General features: G+C 41.8%; 2 protein-coding genes across 7 annotated transcripts in view; one reads left to right on the forward strand and one right to left on the reverse strand.

Moving 5' to 3' along the window:
* Positions 1 to 13691, forward strand: part of LOC105451722 (ankyrin repeat domain-containing protein SOWAHB) — a 101089-nt gene extending 87398 nt beyond the window's left edge. For 5 of the 6 annotated variants that reach the window (XM_011692346.1, XM_011692345.1, XM_011692347.1 and 2 more), the window contains 7 exons: positions 1673 to 1771; positions 2010 to 2015; positions 9390 to 9462; positions 9553 to 9645; positions 12301 to 12327; positions 12682 to 12839; positions 13239 to 13691. In XM_011692346.1, the coding sequence (XP_011690648.1) occupies positions 1673 to 1771; positions 2010 to 2015; positions 9390 to 9462; positions 9553 to 9645; positions 12301 to 12327; positions 12682 to 12839; positions 13239 to 13535 (753 nt within the window). In that variant the 3' untranslated portion in view covers positions 13536 to 13691. Of the gene's footprint in view, positions 1 to 1672; positions 1772 to 2009; positions 2016 to 9389; positions 9463 to 9552; positions 9646 to 10904; positions 10930 to 12300; positions 12328 to 12681; positions 12840 to 13238 lie in introns of all 6 variants that reach the window. The other variant, XR_974618.1, reaches the window with a different exon arrangement.
* An 860-nt stretch (positions 13692 to 14551) lies between these two features.
* LOC105451723 lies at positions 14552 to 16608 on the reverse strand. Its single transcript, XM_011692351.1, has 3 exons — positions 16456 to 16608; positions 15227 to 16375; positions 14552 to 15154 (listed from the first exon to the last, which is right to left on the reverse strand). Exon 2 carries the CDS (start codon positions 16303 to 16305, stop codon positions 15259 to 15261), a length of 1047 nt encoding a protein of 348 aa, XP_011690653.1. The 5' UTR covers positions 16306 to 16375; positions 16456 to 16608; the 3' UTR covers positions 14552 to 15154; positions 15227 to 15258.
* Positions 16609 to 16960: the final 352 nt, after the last annotated feature.

The raw sequence follows: 16960 nt of genomic DNA on the forward strand, positions 1-16960 counted from the left end.
TTTTCATCCTCATTACAAATCAGTTATTTTTTCAACTCGCATAACCAATTTAGTTGATCAGTATATACCTATATATACCGTAAAGTTCCTTTCGTCGTTATTCGCGCCACGTGGCGACGCGTAATGTCGCGCGAGTGTCATCTACGTCTCGATATGTTCGTCGTTCGTTAATTTTGTCGCGGAGACCGCGCATATAAAATGAAAGAGTCGTACACAAGGTGTACCTACGCCCTCGTACAGAGGTACCCGCCACGTGTACCCGTCTCATACATACACCCGCTCGCGCGGGCGGGCTCGCGCGTGGTTCCCGTCATTAGGTACGTAGCCTCGTTAGAATGAACTTTTTTTTTCGTCGTCCGCTAATGAGGTGGTCCGCGACTTCCACCGCCATGCGGAGGGTATAGCCGAGATACGTGGCGGCCGGCCTCAGGTCGGGGGCAGCTTCTATGACGTCCCCGCGCAAATCCGGAGAGACGGAGACACTATTTTTAATCTACCCGCGGGACGCGGACTCGATGGAATTAAAACGCATGTCTCGCTACGAAAGCTTGCTTACCCTGCCGTCCCTACGCGAAAAAACATGTATCCCTTTTAGGACACACCTCCTGGATCGAGGCTCGCTAGAATGTCGCGTTAATAGCTGACGTCGTGCGGCGGTTTCGTGATTAATTTTGGGCATTAATTTTAGCCGCTGGACCAGAGTTCGTACAGTCACGCATGAATATGTATATACGTACAATCCAATGTACGACGTGATAATAGAGCGCCGCTGAAATGATCGAAGCAAGACTCTGTCGCGAGATTCTTGGCAGCATTATTAGTCACAACGCGTTACAAGCAGCATTATGAATTTTCAGGAAAACAGTTTCAAGGATGTAACTTGTATGCAATTAATTATTTACTCGATATTACCCGTTGAAAGTTTCTGTTTGTGTATATCTCCGACGTCGTCCACACATTTACGATGTAATACGTTTCAAATTTCCTTCACGTTCATTATTCTTACTCTGAATCTTACTAGCGATATATTTTATCACTCTTATTATTTTGTTGAAATACTTGATATTTGAATACTCTAGTATTTATTTCTGAAAATACTTAATACTTTTGCTACAATCAGGCCAAGAATTCCTGTCTTTCTCTCTCCCTCCCTTTTTCTTTCTCTCTTTCTCTTTTCCTCTTTCTCCGATTCACCGAAGCGTCTAAGTAGAAGTAACTCAAGCTCGATCTATTTGCTCTTTCCGGGTTTCCTCGAGCCGCACTAACTCCTCTGCACTCCGGCTGTAATCGACTGCCAGTCGAGATCTTCCTCTCTCGAGTGCGCTCCGGCGCGGGCGATGGTTCCCATTCATCCAGCTCGTCCCGGTTGACACCACGGCCGTTGCCGTCGCTTAATTCGCGAATATTTCACCGGCGCGTCACCCCGAAAATACGCTACAGCTGCTCGCGTCGTGTCTACAATCGGGGCCACCTTCGGCACATATCCCGCCGAAAAGTACGCAGTCGTGCCATAAATCTCGGCGCTGATACATTTTTACTTATCGCGTTCCCATCGCGCGGCTTCCTCGTTGGTCTCGCGTTACTCGCGCGGTAATCCCGCACCGCCGCGGCGTGCGATTTAAGCGAACCGACGAACGAATTATCACCCCGCCTTTCTTCGTGCGTGTTGCAGACGGCTTTACATTGGGGCGCCAAACACGGCGACGAGAACATCGTTAAATTAATAGCAGGAACCTACAGAGACTGCATCAAGAGTGTCAATGAGACTACGGTGAGTATTTTTTTCTCTAAGATTGCTAAATAAAATATCTGTTTATAAAATCAATGCACGTGAACGTTATAAATGTAAGAACGATACAGATATAGTATAATGTAGAATATTGAAGCGATTATATTCGATCATATATTTTACCGTCATTATTATTCGAATAACGTAAGAACGAAGATCAACTTATTCTTCCATATTTTTTGTGTTTCCGACCACTGGATGTCTTCATCGGACGATGCAGAATGGGGTAAGTGTCTTACTTCTCATTTCAACCATTGATTAATATCTTTTTAAGTAATAATATCGCGATAAGTAGATTAGCAGTTTATATAATTCATGTATACTATATGTCAGAAGGTAACGTCTTTAACGAGTCTTATTTCTTATATCGGTAACTTTTATCGAGATTAAGACGAAGCGTACCCCAGATACATTTGGATAACATCGAGAAAGAGCGAGTATCCGCGGCGGTCCTTGTCACGATCGCGTATAATTTGCCAGACGTACGGAGAGCGGGATCGGTTTAGGGGGCGAGTCGTGTTGTAAGAGGTAGAACAAACGAAGAGTCAGTCCACAGCAGAAAGGAAGGAAGGCAGGAAGGAAAGGGAAAGGAGAGAGAGACGGGCGAAGCGCACAGAAAAGCCCGCAGATAGGATCGGATGTGTGTGGTCCCGCCGCTCTTTGCTCTTTATAAGACTTATATAAGCCGGGAGTGCTTCACGACGAGAGACGGCGTGCGACGAGGGAGGCGAGTACTTAGAGGAGGGAAGAGGGAAAACGGGGTCCTTTGCTCGTTAGCGGTTCGCGACAAACTCCATCTCGGGCAACCCTCACGTTCTACTGGACGACAAAGTTATTTCGGTTTTCTATCACGGACACTGCATTGAGCCGTGATTGCCAGTATTTTTTACTCTAAAGCCAATTAGGCTTTTTTAATCTTCTTCTATTGCATATAAGATTTTTTGAGTGTCGTTATAATTTCGTAAATGTAAATTTTTATATTACATAGTGGGAATGTAACGATTTTATAATAAATTGAAATGTTCGATGCTTTTGAATTATCGTTTCAAGTAATCGGGAGCTTACTTAACTCGCTTAATTTTTTCTTTTATCGTTCCGTCATTAGATGGGAATTGAATTCGAAGCGCGTGTATTCCGAAAGCCGGTTCATTTATCTTCTTGTAAGGTCTTCACCGTAGCTCCTTCGCGCACGGTAGACTCATTTGTTTCCGCCGGTGTAATCCGAACTGACCTGTCGACACCGCAGCACACCTTTTCTTCCTCGCTTCTAAATCCACGTTCTTCTGCACTTCGTTGTCGTCCGTTGAGCGTTCTCTCAACTATAGAGGACCTTATCGAGGAAAAAAACCAGCAATCTTCTTTGAAACAATGTCTCGATTATTTTCAAGTCGTACAATAAAATCGGAAAGTAATTTCTTTAAATAATCTGAAAAATATAAGAGAGAGAGAGAGAGAGAAATAAAAATAGCAAAAATCAAGAGTTCATATGAATATAAGAGTATTTCCTTAATACAGAAACATATTATGCGCAGACGTCGCTATTTTCGTACCTTCCCAATGACAATCCCGGCTGACTCGATGTTGCTGGGGATTAGCGCCGGATATAATGAATACGGTCGTGCTCGTGTACGTACCGATGTAGAGTAGGTAATCCACACCCGGACGGGGGAGATCTGTCCTCGGCGAATCCTCGCTCTGCTTTTTTCCACGGCGCGGCTTTAGGACCAGACTACGGATCGCGCGGCGCGGCGTAATCTGTCACCGGCATCGCTCCCGCGCCGCGCTTTCCTACGGCTTATCCCGAGCACCGGCTTTCCCCCAATCCCGTGGCAAATGAAAGGACGGTGGGAAACGAGTGAAAAAAAAAATGAACCCCGCGATTACCCGGTAGCTTGGTAACGCGCGCGGAATCGCCCGTGGCACGGCGCCGATCTCATCCACGGCTAATATCCGCCACCCGAGGGCATCGATACCGGTTCGCTCGACAGGACTCTGCCGGAAACCTGAAAAATCAGTAAATTGCAAAAAGCACGATAATGGGAAATAATGCGAAATAAAGAAAATTATTCTCCCTCATACGTGCGTGCTCCGATTCGCGTGTTACTCAATTTTCATCGGTTCTCTTTGAATTCTTGCGTTATTTTAAAATGTTACTTGACTCGAAGAGTCACTTCGTCCAGAAGTTAAACGTGAAGCTATAACGCGGCTTCACCTCACGCAAGCTTTGGAATTTTCGACACAGCGGAATGTTTCTCGATGCAACAAACACCGAGCGATCTGACTGATGGTGCTTTTAGCGTGAAAAATCATAGCGCGAGCGGCCCGCTTTTTCGGACGCGCGGCTTCGTCGGCGGAGAAACTCCGGCCCGCTTATCGTAAGAATTCGCCGCGGTTCCGCCGCCGCTTGCTAGTTCTTTTTTCTTTTTTTTTTAATCTCCGGTCGGTGTTAAATAAAACGGGCGCGCCGGGGCCTGCGACGACGAAGTGGATCGCAGTCACGGGCATAATCTGTCACCGGTACCGCTTCTACCGTGCTTTTCTACGGCTTATCGCGGCATCGGCTCGCATTTAATCCCCGCAAAAAACGGTGGCCACGTCCCCCGTGCCCACCTCGTCCCCACAGGGGACTCCCGTAAGCCGACCGTGTGGCGCCTTGCATCCTTGCCTGGCGCACGACGGCCAACAATGGTCATTCTTGGTTAGGGCTTCGTAGATGTGACCAGAATCTACCTTGTGCAACCAAAATTAGTGATCGAAGTATAATCCCTTATTAAAATTCGTCATTCGAAATGGATAAGTCGACGGGAAATCATTATAATTAATAACAAGAGAAATTATCTGTCACGTACTCTTAGCACGTATTTTTTTACGAGCTACTGAAACGGATCACCAAAGATTAGGAAAGAAAAAAAATTAAATACTTAAGTAAACTGTCAAATAGAAAGCCTAATCTCCAGAAATCAAGTTTCAGTTCATCCGATTAGTCTCATATTCGTGTCCTAATTCTGTGTTTTTATCGTAGTACACATGAAAATGATGTATTTTTAATTTTTAAATAATTGGCCCGCAGCCGTGAATTGAAGGAGTTGAATTATCGAAATTTCTTCACACGAAATATATGAGATGTATCCTAATAGCCCACTTTCAAACACTTTATATAGCTACGAGAAGCACGAGATATACCTACATATAAAAAATGTCTACACAATAGATCGCGGAAAATGATATTGCCTTTTTGCCGATTTTCGAGCGGGCTCACATCGAAGAACGAGATATTCTCGTGCGGGCTGCCTCCCCCGTTTCCTTCACCCTTCCAGAATAGGCGGAGGGGAGGAGAAAAACGCCGTTATGATATAGCGGCTCGTAAAGGCGGCTCGATGTAGGAAAATATTAAAATTGAAAATCCTCAACGGTGATATACGCGTGCGTGATATTGGTGGCCGGCAGCTGTCCTGTTCCTGAAGGCTGCTGCGAAGACGGGAGAGAGAAAAACGAAGAGATAAGGTAGAAAAAAGGGACATGTTACGCGCGAGTAGGCGCACTTGAGAGGAGAAACGAACGGAGACGAGAAAGACGGAGACGAAGTGGCGGTAGGGGCGCGATATTGTCTCGAGACTCCGTGTGCCAGGACATTGCTACTTTAAAATATCATCGCGAGCATAAAAAGGGGGGGTCCTCCGCGTGTACGTACCCACCTACATACAGGGTGTTTCAGAAGTCTCACTTTCTAATAACGCGAATCTATAAGAATTTAATGCTAGTAAATTTGATAACCAAATTTTCAGATTTTTATAATCATATGTTCTGTTTTCTCAAAATATCCTGATCGAAATTGTAATCTGAAGTAAAATCCACTTGAAAGATGCTTCGAAGGTACAAAATTATCTGTTTGTATAAAATAAAAACTTGGTTCAACAAAGCTTCTAGTCGCGTTTCTAATTCAAAAGCTATCGATATTTGGACGTTTAAATAATCGACTCTTTTTGATTAGATTTTTAGAACCTATGTATCGCGAGGAGAGAGCCACTGTTTTTGCGACACCTCGTATACGCACATCTGAAGGGATGCGCGAGCGTACGTGCGTGAGCCCAGTAAAGGGTGTGTCGTGCCACTTGTCGCGAGGACACACGTGTCGCATGCTATTGGAGTTGGCAAAAGGGTGACGCGCGAAGTCCACCCCATATATACGTGCCCGTTTTCCGTTCTATATGCGATCGTGTATATAAGCCGTGACTTTTTCGCGCGTATACCTACTAGGCGCGGGGACTTTAAAGTGAAATAAATTAGAAATTTTGAGAGGGGGGGTGAGTCGGGCGCTCTCTTTCCACGCGCGAACAGCCAACCCCTTCTCTTCTCCCTCGGCCTCGGCGTATCATCGAGGGGTGCCGTGAAACGCGGAGGGTGCGTCCCGCGTTTCGATAACTACGATCGCGGTTTTGACACATTTGTCACTATCGTTTATTGCGCAGTTCGATATTAAACGCCACGATATACAGTCGGGGCGTCGTTCATGAACTCAGTCACAGGGACGATTTTTTAATCGCACTTCCGTAACGCGGCCAAATGTCGCGCCCGGTTGCATATCTCGAGGGTGATTTTAATTGAGGGTAAAAGCATTGTGCAGATTCAAATCGGCCCTTTCGTTACGCATTTTTCCGCCACGGGCGCCTTACAGTCGGCGGCGCACATAGTGCTAATGTAATTAATGTATTACGATTATGCACGCCGCAAGTATATAGCTAAAACGAAATGTATTGCATCCGCAAATTCAATCTGTGAAAATCCTATTCTTTTCTTGTAATTTAATTGCTCGAGAGAGAGGCTTAAAATTTTTGTAAAATTTTTCAGTGTAGAAGGATCTCAATATAAAGCTCAATAGAAGCTTATTTAAAAATACCTTACTTTACATACGTGTCATATGGCGAATATGAAAAATACATAGGGTACAACGGTATTTTATATATGCGTTCCAGATAGATGCACCTGGTTTTTTTCCTCCTTTGCGCGCTTCCTGAGCTTCCTCCTTCGTTCCGCATACATTTTATACATATAAAACGCACTTTTAAGGCAGCTCGTCCGCGTTTTCGTCCCCGCCGGGTAATGACTCGCGCACACACACAATTACACGCAATTTGTCGTACTTATCGAGCATCGTGACCGCGGCGTGTACGTGGTATAACAACGTGCTCTTTCACGAACGCTGGCCCACGGCGAGAATACACGATGTCCCTGACCGACCGCGGTTACTTTCCACCGTGGATACCGTCTGCGAATTGCGCCGAGGCGAAGCGTGCTCCGCGAGTCCGATCGTCGGGCAATGAATAGCCTTTCAATGGAAAACAATCGATGACGCATCATTTGAGTTGCGCCCGAGAGTGTCGAAACCTACGTTGCAGCCTGTCGAGTTTTAATTTCGCTCCTTTTGTCATTCGAGGACTACCACGTCGCTCGTGTGTTCGTTCAAAGATCAATTCTTGAATTTCGATTTGTCATTCGAAAGGGACGAAGCTGTTTGCAGGCACTTCGTATACATGTATCGGCCGTCCCGCGTTTTGCATACCTTAATCCAAGGTCGTGCTACGTGGTCGGCTCCTCTTGGCTGATCGGCTTTCAGCGACTTTTATCTAAATTAAACCAGTTTTCCCCTCGGCAAAAGAGCTAGGTATGTAGAGCGGCGGCGCGAGCATTGGCTATTATACGATCGCATACCACGAGATTTGAATTTAATTTGGACCTAAGACAGAGATATCTTATCTAATTGTAAATATTATAGATATAAAATGTATAGAAGAAAACGATTATCTCTCGCATCGTGCATAATTTTCATGCCGATATCCAGCATAAAGACGAGTACAGCGCAAATTATTTCGACGATCAAAATCTTCGCAGCGGCGATGAAGTACCAATTTATGGACCTTATCGGATTCGCTCGTAACTATCGTAATGGCTACTACGCATCAAAGTGGATCGTCGACCGCGATCAAATGCACGTATTGTATTACCTTTGTAAAAGCGAGAACGAGAGGCCATCGGGGCCGGCAGCTGTTGCCTGACACGCGAGCTGGAAAAGCAGCTCTTTTCACCTGCCTGCCCGAGTCGAACGATACTAATTGTGAGATAACGCCTTCTTAATATTTCTGCCCTCGCAACAAATGGTGCGTACAGAGCGATATCCCGAAGACCTTGACGTGTCGTTCGCCACGATGAAAATGTAAAGGTCCCACTTAACATTTCACGTTTGTAGATTAGTTCGATATTATCTCTTAATGAAACGGTGTCGCTTAATAAAGATACCTTGTACGAAATAGTACCATGAAGAGAAAACGTGTTCGCGGATTGATATTTGTCCATGCCATGTATTTTTCTCTCGCGCGTTTACATATCGAGGGTCTCGTATCGTTTAATGGCATGGTTTAATTAAATTCACCTTAAGGTCCATCGCCTGCTCATTTACATGTACGATCGATTTATATGTGTATAATATACCTAAAGTCACGCACGTTCTGTGCTGCTCACAGATTGATCAACGAACTCCTGTCGAGAATTGTGAGATATAATTTTGTCTTTATCAGATTATATCGAGTCTCGTTTCTTAAACATTAAACATTGCCCTAATTACAACTCTGATTAAAATGTGTCTCGAGGTCCGTTCGAGTTTCCGTTCGGCAGACAATCTGTATTATCCATTTGCCTGCGGCAATTTGAGAAAGAGAGGCATTGTATTCGCACAGGAATACGAAGATTCGCATAAGAGCCGGATGAAAATGCATGCGTGCAGGCGATAGAGGCGATGCACGCGATCGCGAGGCCAGTTTTCGCGGCATCGCCGTTTCGCCGTTTCCCTCCTTACACACGCATCGCACGCGCACGTACATGATTGTTTCGGATCGCGCCGTTGTCGCGGAAATGCGAATTCGCACGCTCGAGGTGATATTCATAATACGGTGCCATTAATTACTCATTGTCTCCGTGACGGCACCGCTATCATCCCCCTTTTCTCTTTCCCGCGTCTCCCACCTATCGCCAGGCGGTTTCACTCGTAAATGCACGTCACGCATTCGAGCAAATCATAATAAGATATGCAATGCGCCGTCGGAGAGAGGTGTGATACGGTCCCTCCCTATTATTTTTCTTCCACCTTATTACGATTTCCTTCGCAGCGAGAGAAAGAGTGAGAAAGAATAAAAGAGATTGGCATATCCTTTTTGTAAGACGGCGCCGGAAACGGCGGACAGCGCCGAGGGATATATATGCGTGTACAATTAGAGATACATTATTCATTAAATTGTAGACCGAACGTGCGTTTATAAGTATATTAATAACGCGCACCTTGCGTCAACGTGAAAGCACGTGAACATTGTGTATATACATGCTCGCGTGATATTACACGCTCGCCGAACGAGAATATTGTTCGTCTCTTAATTTGCCCAATTATCGATACGCTCTCCTTACTCCTGGACGTAATTAATATATAAGTGCGTTTAAACGTCGGTACGTTTAGCGGCGGAAAGATCGGAGATACGCCCGTTAATTTTTTTAAACGATCGAAAAACGTCGCACCTTGTTCGGAAATATGTACGTCAAAACTGTTGCATTTCAGGGCTACACGCCGCTGCATATCGCCATGCAATTCGGCCACGAGAACATATTCAATCTCTTAGTTCAAGTATATGGTGAGTACGCATCCTCTCGGAGGCTGTGCAATGGCAGAAACGTATCGTAATGATTGTGCATCTCGACGAATCTTGAAAATGTATTTTCAGGCGCGAATCAGGATTTACGTGACCACAGCGGTAGGAAGGCTAGGCAATATCTGGCTTCGCAAGAGGCGGCAGTCAGCCAGGATACGTTCCACAGTAAGTATATTCTTTCTATAAAAGGAGATACCACTTAGAGTAAGGAAACTTTTGTTAATAAGGAGGGTTGCGTTTGCGTGGATATTCTGAGATGTTTCTCATGATTCGTCTAGTACGACATTAATCTTCAATTCGCGTATTGCGAATTAGTGGCTAGTCTTCTCTGTAAATACAATCCGTAAGACTACCTCTTGAAGACTTTAACTGCAAGTTGTAGAAGCAATCTTCTCTCGCTCGCCTTCGAGACGCGCAGCACACGCGTCATTTTCGTTTGTTTGTCGATTTAAGAAAAACAGCCCGATTCGTGTTGACGAACAAGATCACGAAGATGTTTTATAAATTATTCATACATCAGCCTTCCCCTTTCACCCCGCGTCTCGACGTACGCGACGAAATTGCAGCGAAAGTTCGACCGTGGGATATTAAAATCTTTTTTTCACGTATTATAAAAATCCTTTTTTTTTCCACATGTTATTACCAAGTGAGATGTTGTTCGTCTCACGCTACATGGAAACGGGCCGTAGAAAGAAAGCAGTTTGCATAACGCGAATACAAAAGACATAATCGCCGCCTGGAAAAGTTTAAAGGAATTCTCCCGATCCCGTGCTGAACGCGCCTCCCGACCACCGCTCGCGTCGCCACCGTAAAACCAATTACGCTCCGTAGTACACTGTAATTTACACCACTTGTCAGTGTGAGTCCCGTCAAAGTTCCGTTGCTTCCCGCCATGTATCCCGTGTCGATCATTGTTCACCGTTCTCCCGCTCGTTTTCGTGACGTTTGCCTGTCACGCTCTACAGCACGGTCCGTTAACAGCCGATTCCTCCTAATCCCCGAAGATTGCATGTGATACCGCGGCAATAATACCGTCAGTATATTCATCGAGTATTCTTAGTATTCTTAAACTAGATACTCGGCGTGCTTACACATCTGAATCTTATTTTAACTATCGCTACTTCCGTACGTATCGTTGAATTTCGCACGTCTATTAGCATGCCATAGTACTCTTATGATTAACTTTTAGCGGTATATCCCGTTATCAACAATATATTGCTAAGGTAACAATGCATCCCCGGGCTCTCTATATAGGATACACTTTTTCTGTCGCTTTAGACGCCTCTTTAAATTTAAGGTGTGTAGACCGTAGGTCAGGCATGATGTGTTCGCGGTATTTCGAGTAGTCGGAAGATGGAGAGAATTATTACGGGCTCGCTCTTCGGTGAGTACTTCGGGGTTCTGGAAGTATTCTTCTGTTGTAGGGATTACTGCTGCCGCTACGCTCAGGCAAGTTCAGAAGCACACCTCCGCTAAAGTAGTAAAGCGCTTGTGTGTCGCCAGATTAAAGTACGTAGGCGCACCTTAGAGTAACGTACATATGACTGTCACTTTTCTGCACTTCTGACGTGAGTATCTCTCGAAGTTTCACGGATCTCGCGCTGCCGCGAGTGTAAGCTCAGGAGACCCCGCCCGAGGATATGTCGTTCGCCGAAAGAAGCGAGCGTTGAACATGAACCCGTTTTGCTTCTGGCGCTTTATACAAGCAACGTTCGGTCCATCGCTGTTCCTCTGCTAAACGTCTGAAATGTCGAAAATGTGTCGATGTGCTAAAGAGTTTATAGCTTTGGCGTACTTACTCCAAGAGTAACAACTCTAGATCGAACTGCATAATATATTTATTTCATAAACTAATACTTAATATATAAATATTAATATATAATCAGTTATTAGTAACAAAATAATCTCTTTTTGTGCGTAACATATTCCGTTTCCTCTTCATCGATAAGCGTTTTGATCGTACGTTTCGCTATATGGCTATCAAATGTGAATTATTCAAGAGTGGCAGTGGTACATCAATTTTTCGTGGTATCGTAGAAAATTAATGTTATGTAACTGGCAATGTGAAGTGAAATTGATCTTGACACTTGTAATTTTTTTTTATATAAGTGATGAGACACTGATATATTTTCAATTAAAACGTATAATAAGGCTCCTCACCCTCGGGTCTTAATTTATTCGTTATATAAGATATTTCATTTCACATCGCCGCCACTATTATTTGTTATTGTTTTTGAATGCGTGTATGTGTGTGTGTGATACGTTGTTATAACGTGAATAAAGCATGTACGCGTAAGCATGAGAAGCACATATGTATCACGCGTCAGCCGATTCTCAGCATCACATTTTATTCGCACTGTATAATTATTATGTCTGATAACAATGACAGGACGTGTAATTCTCGAAAGGGAAAGTAGGCTCAATTTTTATACTAACTTATTTAACCGTACTAACTTCCCCTTGAGTCTCTTCCTTCTATCTAATTCCATATGACGCGAATCATACTTCTTAACTGCGAAATAACATTTCCACTAAGGAAATTACTGTTTTAATTGTAGATTTAGATTTATTATTAACAGAATTGTTGCATATAAAACTGCTTCTTTTTAGGCTTATCAAGTACATCAGTATCATAATTTTAATTTATCCCGTAACATTTTTTAACGTTTACGTAACGTATTTTTTTTAAATAAATTTAGCTTTTTTTCTTTCTGTTCGGTTCTAACTCACTTGCAATATTCTTTCGTCGCTCGTTAATCTTTCCATTTTCTCGCTATCTATATGAGATACAGTTTCAAATGATTTTCTATTTTATTTCAGAAATAAAAGCAAGGAAAAAGCATGCAGGTAAGAAATAATTCCTTTGGTGTCCGAGCGTTTTAGTAGAGACTAACTTAATGCATGAGAAACAAGCTAAATAGACATTGACATCAGAGCATTAGTCCCCTTTTTATCAAACTTATGGTTTTAACAATCCCGCTTATAGTATAATAATCAATTTCTATAGTATTCGAAGAGTACTTTATTCCCGTAGTATAATTAATTAACAAAAGATAAGTAGTAGAATTAATTAGCAAAATATAAAATGGTCAGAGATATACGCGAGCCTGTCGATCGGCTGTATTCTTCCACTGTAGTTACGTTGTAATAAATAAAAGAACCATAAGAGCATCGTAACAGAGCGATTGATTGAATATACAGAGAAAGATCTTGGTTTCCTACGAATTGGCTCGTTGAACGTTCGCGTGAAACGTACTACGGAAGCCTTCAGCCAATTCCTGGGTGTGGCAACCAGCAGTACGGCTAGCAACAACAACGAGAAGATTCATAAATCGTGGGGATCCGCGGATAACGTTCAGGTATTATTCTCTTGGATTCAGCGCGTCGTACGTTGAACCGAACACGTTGCACATTAGAATAAATGTATAAATTCCATAAGAAGTGTATTCAATTTCTTTGATTAAACGTCCTTCTTAAATATTACAATTCTGTGAAGTACAAGATTAAGAATAATTAAATATCTCGAATTCACAAAAATCCATCCCCGAACTATTCGTAGTCATACAAATTTAATAAAAAAGTATAAATTGTGATAGAAATATACACACAAATGGAAACGTATAAATAGAGACCGCCAATATGTAAAAGACAAATGCACTCGCTGATCAATAGAATCTAGAATCATTAACAGTAACTTTCGATGTACTATACATTTTCTAATTTCTCGCGTATTTCGTCGTGATGTTTCTCGTCGCAAGTTGGAGCAGAAGCTGATGCCACCGCCGAAGTATGCGCCCATCAAGAAACGCAGGAGCAGACGGCCGCAGGATTTCAGTTCGTCGCAGGAACAACAGCAGGTTGCCAGTCAGCCGACTACTCCGTTGCTGCAAGGCAAGGTCAGCCGACCGAACCGGGCTGTTCAGCGTCGACCAATGTCCACGGCGTCGGCTAGCTCCAGCTCTATCACGTCCGGCGGGGCCCAGCAGAACGGTGATTCCGACTCTGACACGGCGTGCGGTTTCGATTCTGCATGGCGAGGATCGGCACAACTGTAACTGTAGCCCAATTCGTCATCCTAGCGTCGATCTCACACTTATTCGACTGCACAAAGCGTAAGAAGGCTTCGATCCTGAGAAGCTTCAGGGACTGACGGCGATACCTCTGGCAATACTTTCAAAATGGCAATAGAAACAAAAGTCTACGATTTTCGCGACGATTACGTACACATTAATAATTTTTCAATACAAAACGATATTTAAAATATCATTCTAAATTTGTCGAGCTTTCAGACTGTTTTATTTTGTAGGATTTAAGTGTTGATAATACAAAAAAATCTAATAATAAAGATAGTTCGGTATAAATTCTTGAAAATTTCGTTACGATTACATGATTTTAATCTCATTTTCTTTAATAAGTTTATCAAATAATTTTTTTTTTTAATTTAAATAAATGATTGTCATACGTAATATTGTCACTTTTTTTTAGTTTAGCCGAAATGGTCAAGTTTAATTTCAAATATTTTGTATATAAAAATAAACGCAATTTTTTTATGTATTTACATTTATGTACTAAAATATATTTTACAAGCTGTAGAGCATAATTTAAAGCTGTTTAATATTGCGCTTACCTATTGCAAAGAATAAATTGCGAAGTAGATTTTAAATTTACAGAACGAATTTTTTTATACGTCTCAGGATATGTACGCAGTTTCTAATTTCACATTCGCGACATTGTTGTATATACTACGTTATTAGCGTTCTATGCATAAAATCTTTAGAATATTCGGTATACTTATTGTATGATAATCAACGCTTAAGAATTAAAAATAAGAAATGTTAACCATTGTATCGTTAATAAGCGTACAGAACAACAGTTTATTATTTATATTGTACTTTGTATAATTTAAGCAATAAACATCACATTTGAGATTACGTTGAAATATCTTTATCTTTGACCTCTAGAAGATGTATTTTTCAGAAGGATATAGACATAACAGAAATACATAAAACTCTTTTTGTAAAATGAGTAATATATGAGATTATTGTGGCACATATGATTAATTCTATAGTTCTTGTTTATTCTACAGTTAAATCAGTTTATTAGCCAAATTGTACATATTTAGCGTGTATACAAGCATGCAATACATCGCTGGGTAAAGTAACATAATCTTCGCTCTATTTTTTTTGTTATGAAAAATATAAAAGCTTTATATAGTCTTGTTTTCTCCTATACGGCTACATACATCTATTGTTTAACGTATAATACGTACTTATATCTATCTGTTTACGTTTTATCTACGTTGTCTATATTTATTTGTCAAGTAGACAACTTAAAATATATATATATTCCATAAAATAAAATAAAAATAAATCAACTCGAATGTAAATTTTGAAAGAATGAACATAACAAACTAAGTATTTTCATTTCGTTAAAGATTATAGTTTTGCATATTTGGCACTTATTGATATGTAATTAAAAAAATAGCAATTAAAAGAATTAAGTTTAAGTCTATTGGTAACGTTTGAGATTCCCTGACACAGTTCTTTTAGAATCTTGAATCTTTTACAACTCCTGTTTCTAGAATAAAGGCCTTCTAGGTTGGGTGACAATCTTGTTTAATAATTTTTCTTGATCAGATTCAAAATCATTTCTCGAACTGCTGCCGGATGAATGACTAATCAAAAAAGTTCATGATTAGATGAAGGAGAAACAATAGTTAAGACTTTTTCTTTAAGTTACGACTTACCCTGATTCTGTAAGGTCCTGTATCTTCATCTCTTATGTTGGTCTCTTCACTTGAATGGTTCGTGGTACTGTGACCCCAAGACTTGAAACCGTTGGAATGGTTAGTTGTTGACTTGGTCCTGGTAACCGTGAGAACGTAAGATCTAATTTTGAGATCATAAAAGTTTGTTTGGCTTGTATAGATTCCATCATCTTGTGTAAAGTGACAAGACTTGGAGAGTCCTGTTTTTGTTCTTTAATATATTTTAATGTCTCGTCTTGAAGAGATTTAATTTTTAATAGTATTTCTAAAGTAGAGATAACAGTTATCTGTTTCCCTTCAATATTTGTCGGAGTGTCAGATGTTGGTTTGATGTGAGGCATGACTCTTCCAAAGCATTTTAAATAGGGAGAAAGTGACTCTGGATTATATCTCAAATAGGAAGCAATATCACAAGCAACTTCATTAAGTTCAAGTCGAGAGCACGTGGTGATTACGGTGCTCAATCTTTTCCATACTCTGATTGTTTTCTCGCAACTAATGTTCTTATGATTAGCTTCGGCTACAGATAGAAATCTGAAAACTTCAACTTCATTAAAAGCTGCATCAGACAGAGCTCGAAGATAAAGCTTTGTGATCTTTCCCTCAGCTGTATCGGTGTCTTTATACGGGTACCATTTGATTTCTTCGGAAGTAACAGTTTCTTTAGAGGATTCTGGAGGAACATTCTTTTCTTTCTCTGGAGAGAAAACATCAGGAGCGACGTCAGCATCGTCCTCACCTAGATTCTCGTCTTCTTCTCCTGATTCGTCTGAGGGAACTTTTCTTTTTTGATTGACGACTACGGGTTCCGATCTCGAAATGATTTTATATGGCAAAGAGGAAGTTCTTCCTTGACTGTTGGGTGTGTCCATTCGTATAATTCGTTTTCCTAATGGCTTTTCTTGAATCTGTCTTGGCTGGCCTGGCCTTAAGGTTATAGCCTTTACTGCTTGGAGATTTGAAGTTTTCGACGGCGTTTCACATTCAGATGAAGATAATTCGAATGAATTATAATCTCTATCAGAATTAGAGACCTTTTGCTTCTTATTCTTGTCCATAATGAAAATAATCTAATGATTTTGTCAGACAAACTATAAAACTAGCTCTATTGTTTCCTCCTTCGTTGATCTACAAGTAGTACAATCCGCTTATTAGTAAATATAATAATGATATCTAAACTTTAATAACTATAATAACGGCTATCTTACAAAATGCTTCTCTAGACGGTTGTCCTACGGAATACGGATGCGTCGATTTTGGCGGTTACAACGTTCATAAGCTTCGTCCTTGTTTAACATTTGATAAACAAGGATGAGAGAGGTGATGCTGCGAGCGCTGTAAGCGCCAAAGCAAACGCAGCGCAGTCTATATCTTCGATACGCGCTCTGGCGACATCCTTGCACGATCGGGAGAAACTGTACTTCAACTCGGAAGGTAAGCAAAACCATGCTCTCTGCCTTGGATAATAGTGATAATAATATCCTTTGGCATGCGTTTTAATTCACTTCTGGCTTTAAACGCCAGATGGACGTTCATTTCGCGGCAGGCAGTTCTTAGATTTCTAGGGACTCTACGGTGCGGAAAGCGCGTGGTGTTGGAGAATGGGGGATTGTGGCAGAGAGGATCCTGAGAGTGGTCATACCTGCGATTTAGCTGGGACCGGCGATGTGCTAGTTTCAGCGCCTCTGGAAAGTGGACATTGAACTACTAACT

This window comes from Wasmannia auropunctata, unplaced genomic scaffold, assembly GCF_000956235.1.
Source record: "Wasmannia auropunctata unplaced genomic scaffold, wasmannia.A_1.0 LD336046.1, whole genome shotgun sequence".
Classification (NCBI taxonomy): Eukaryota; Metazoa; Arthropoda; class Insecta; order Hymenoptera; family Formicidae; genus Wasmannia; species Wasmannia auropunctata.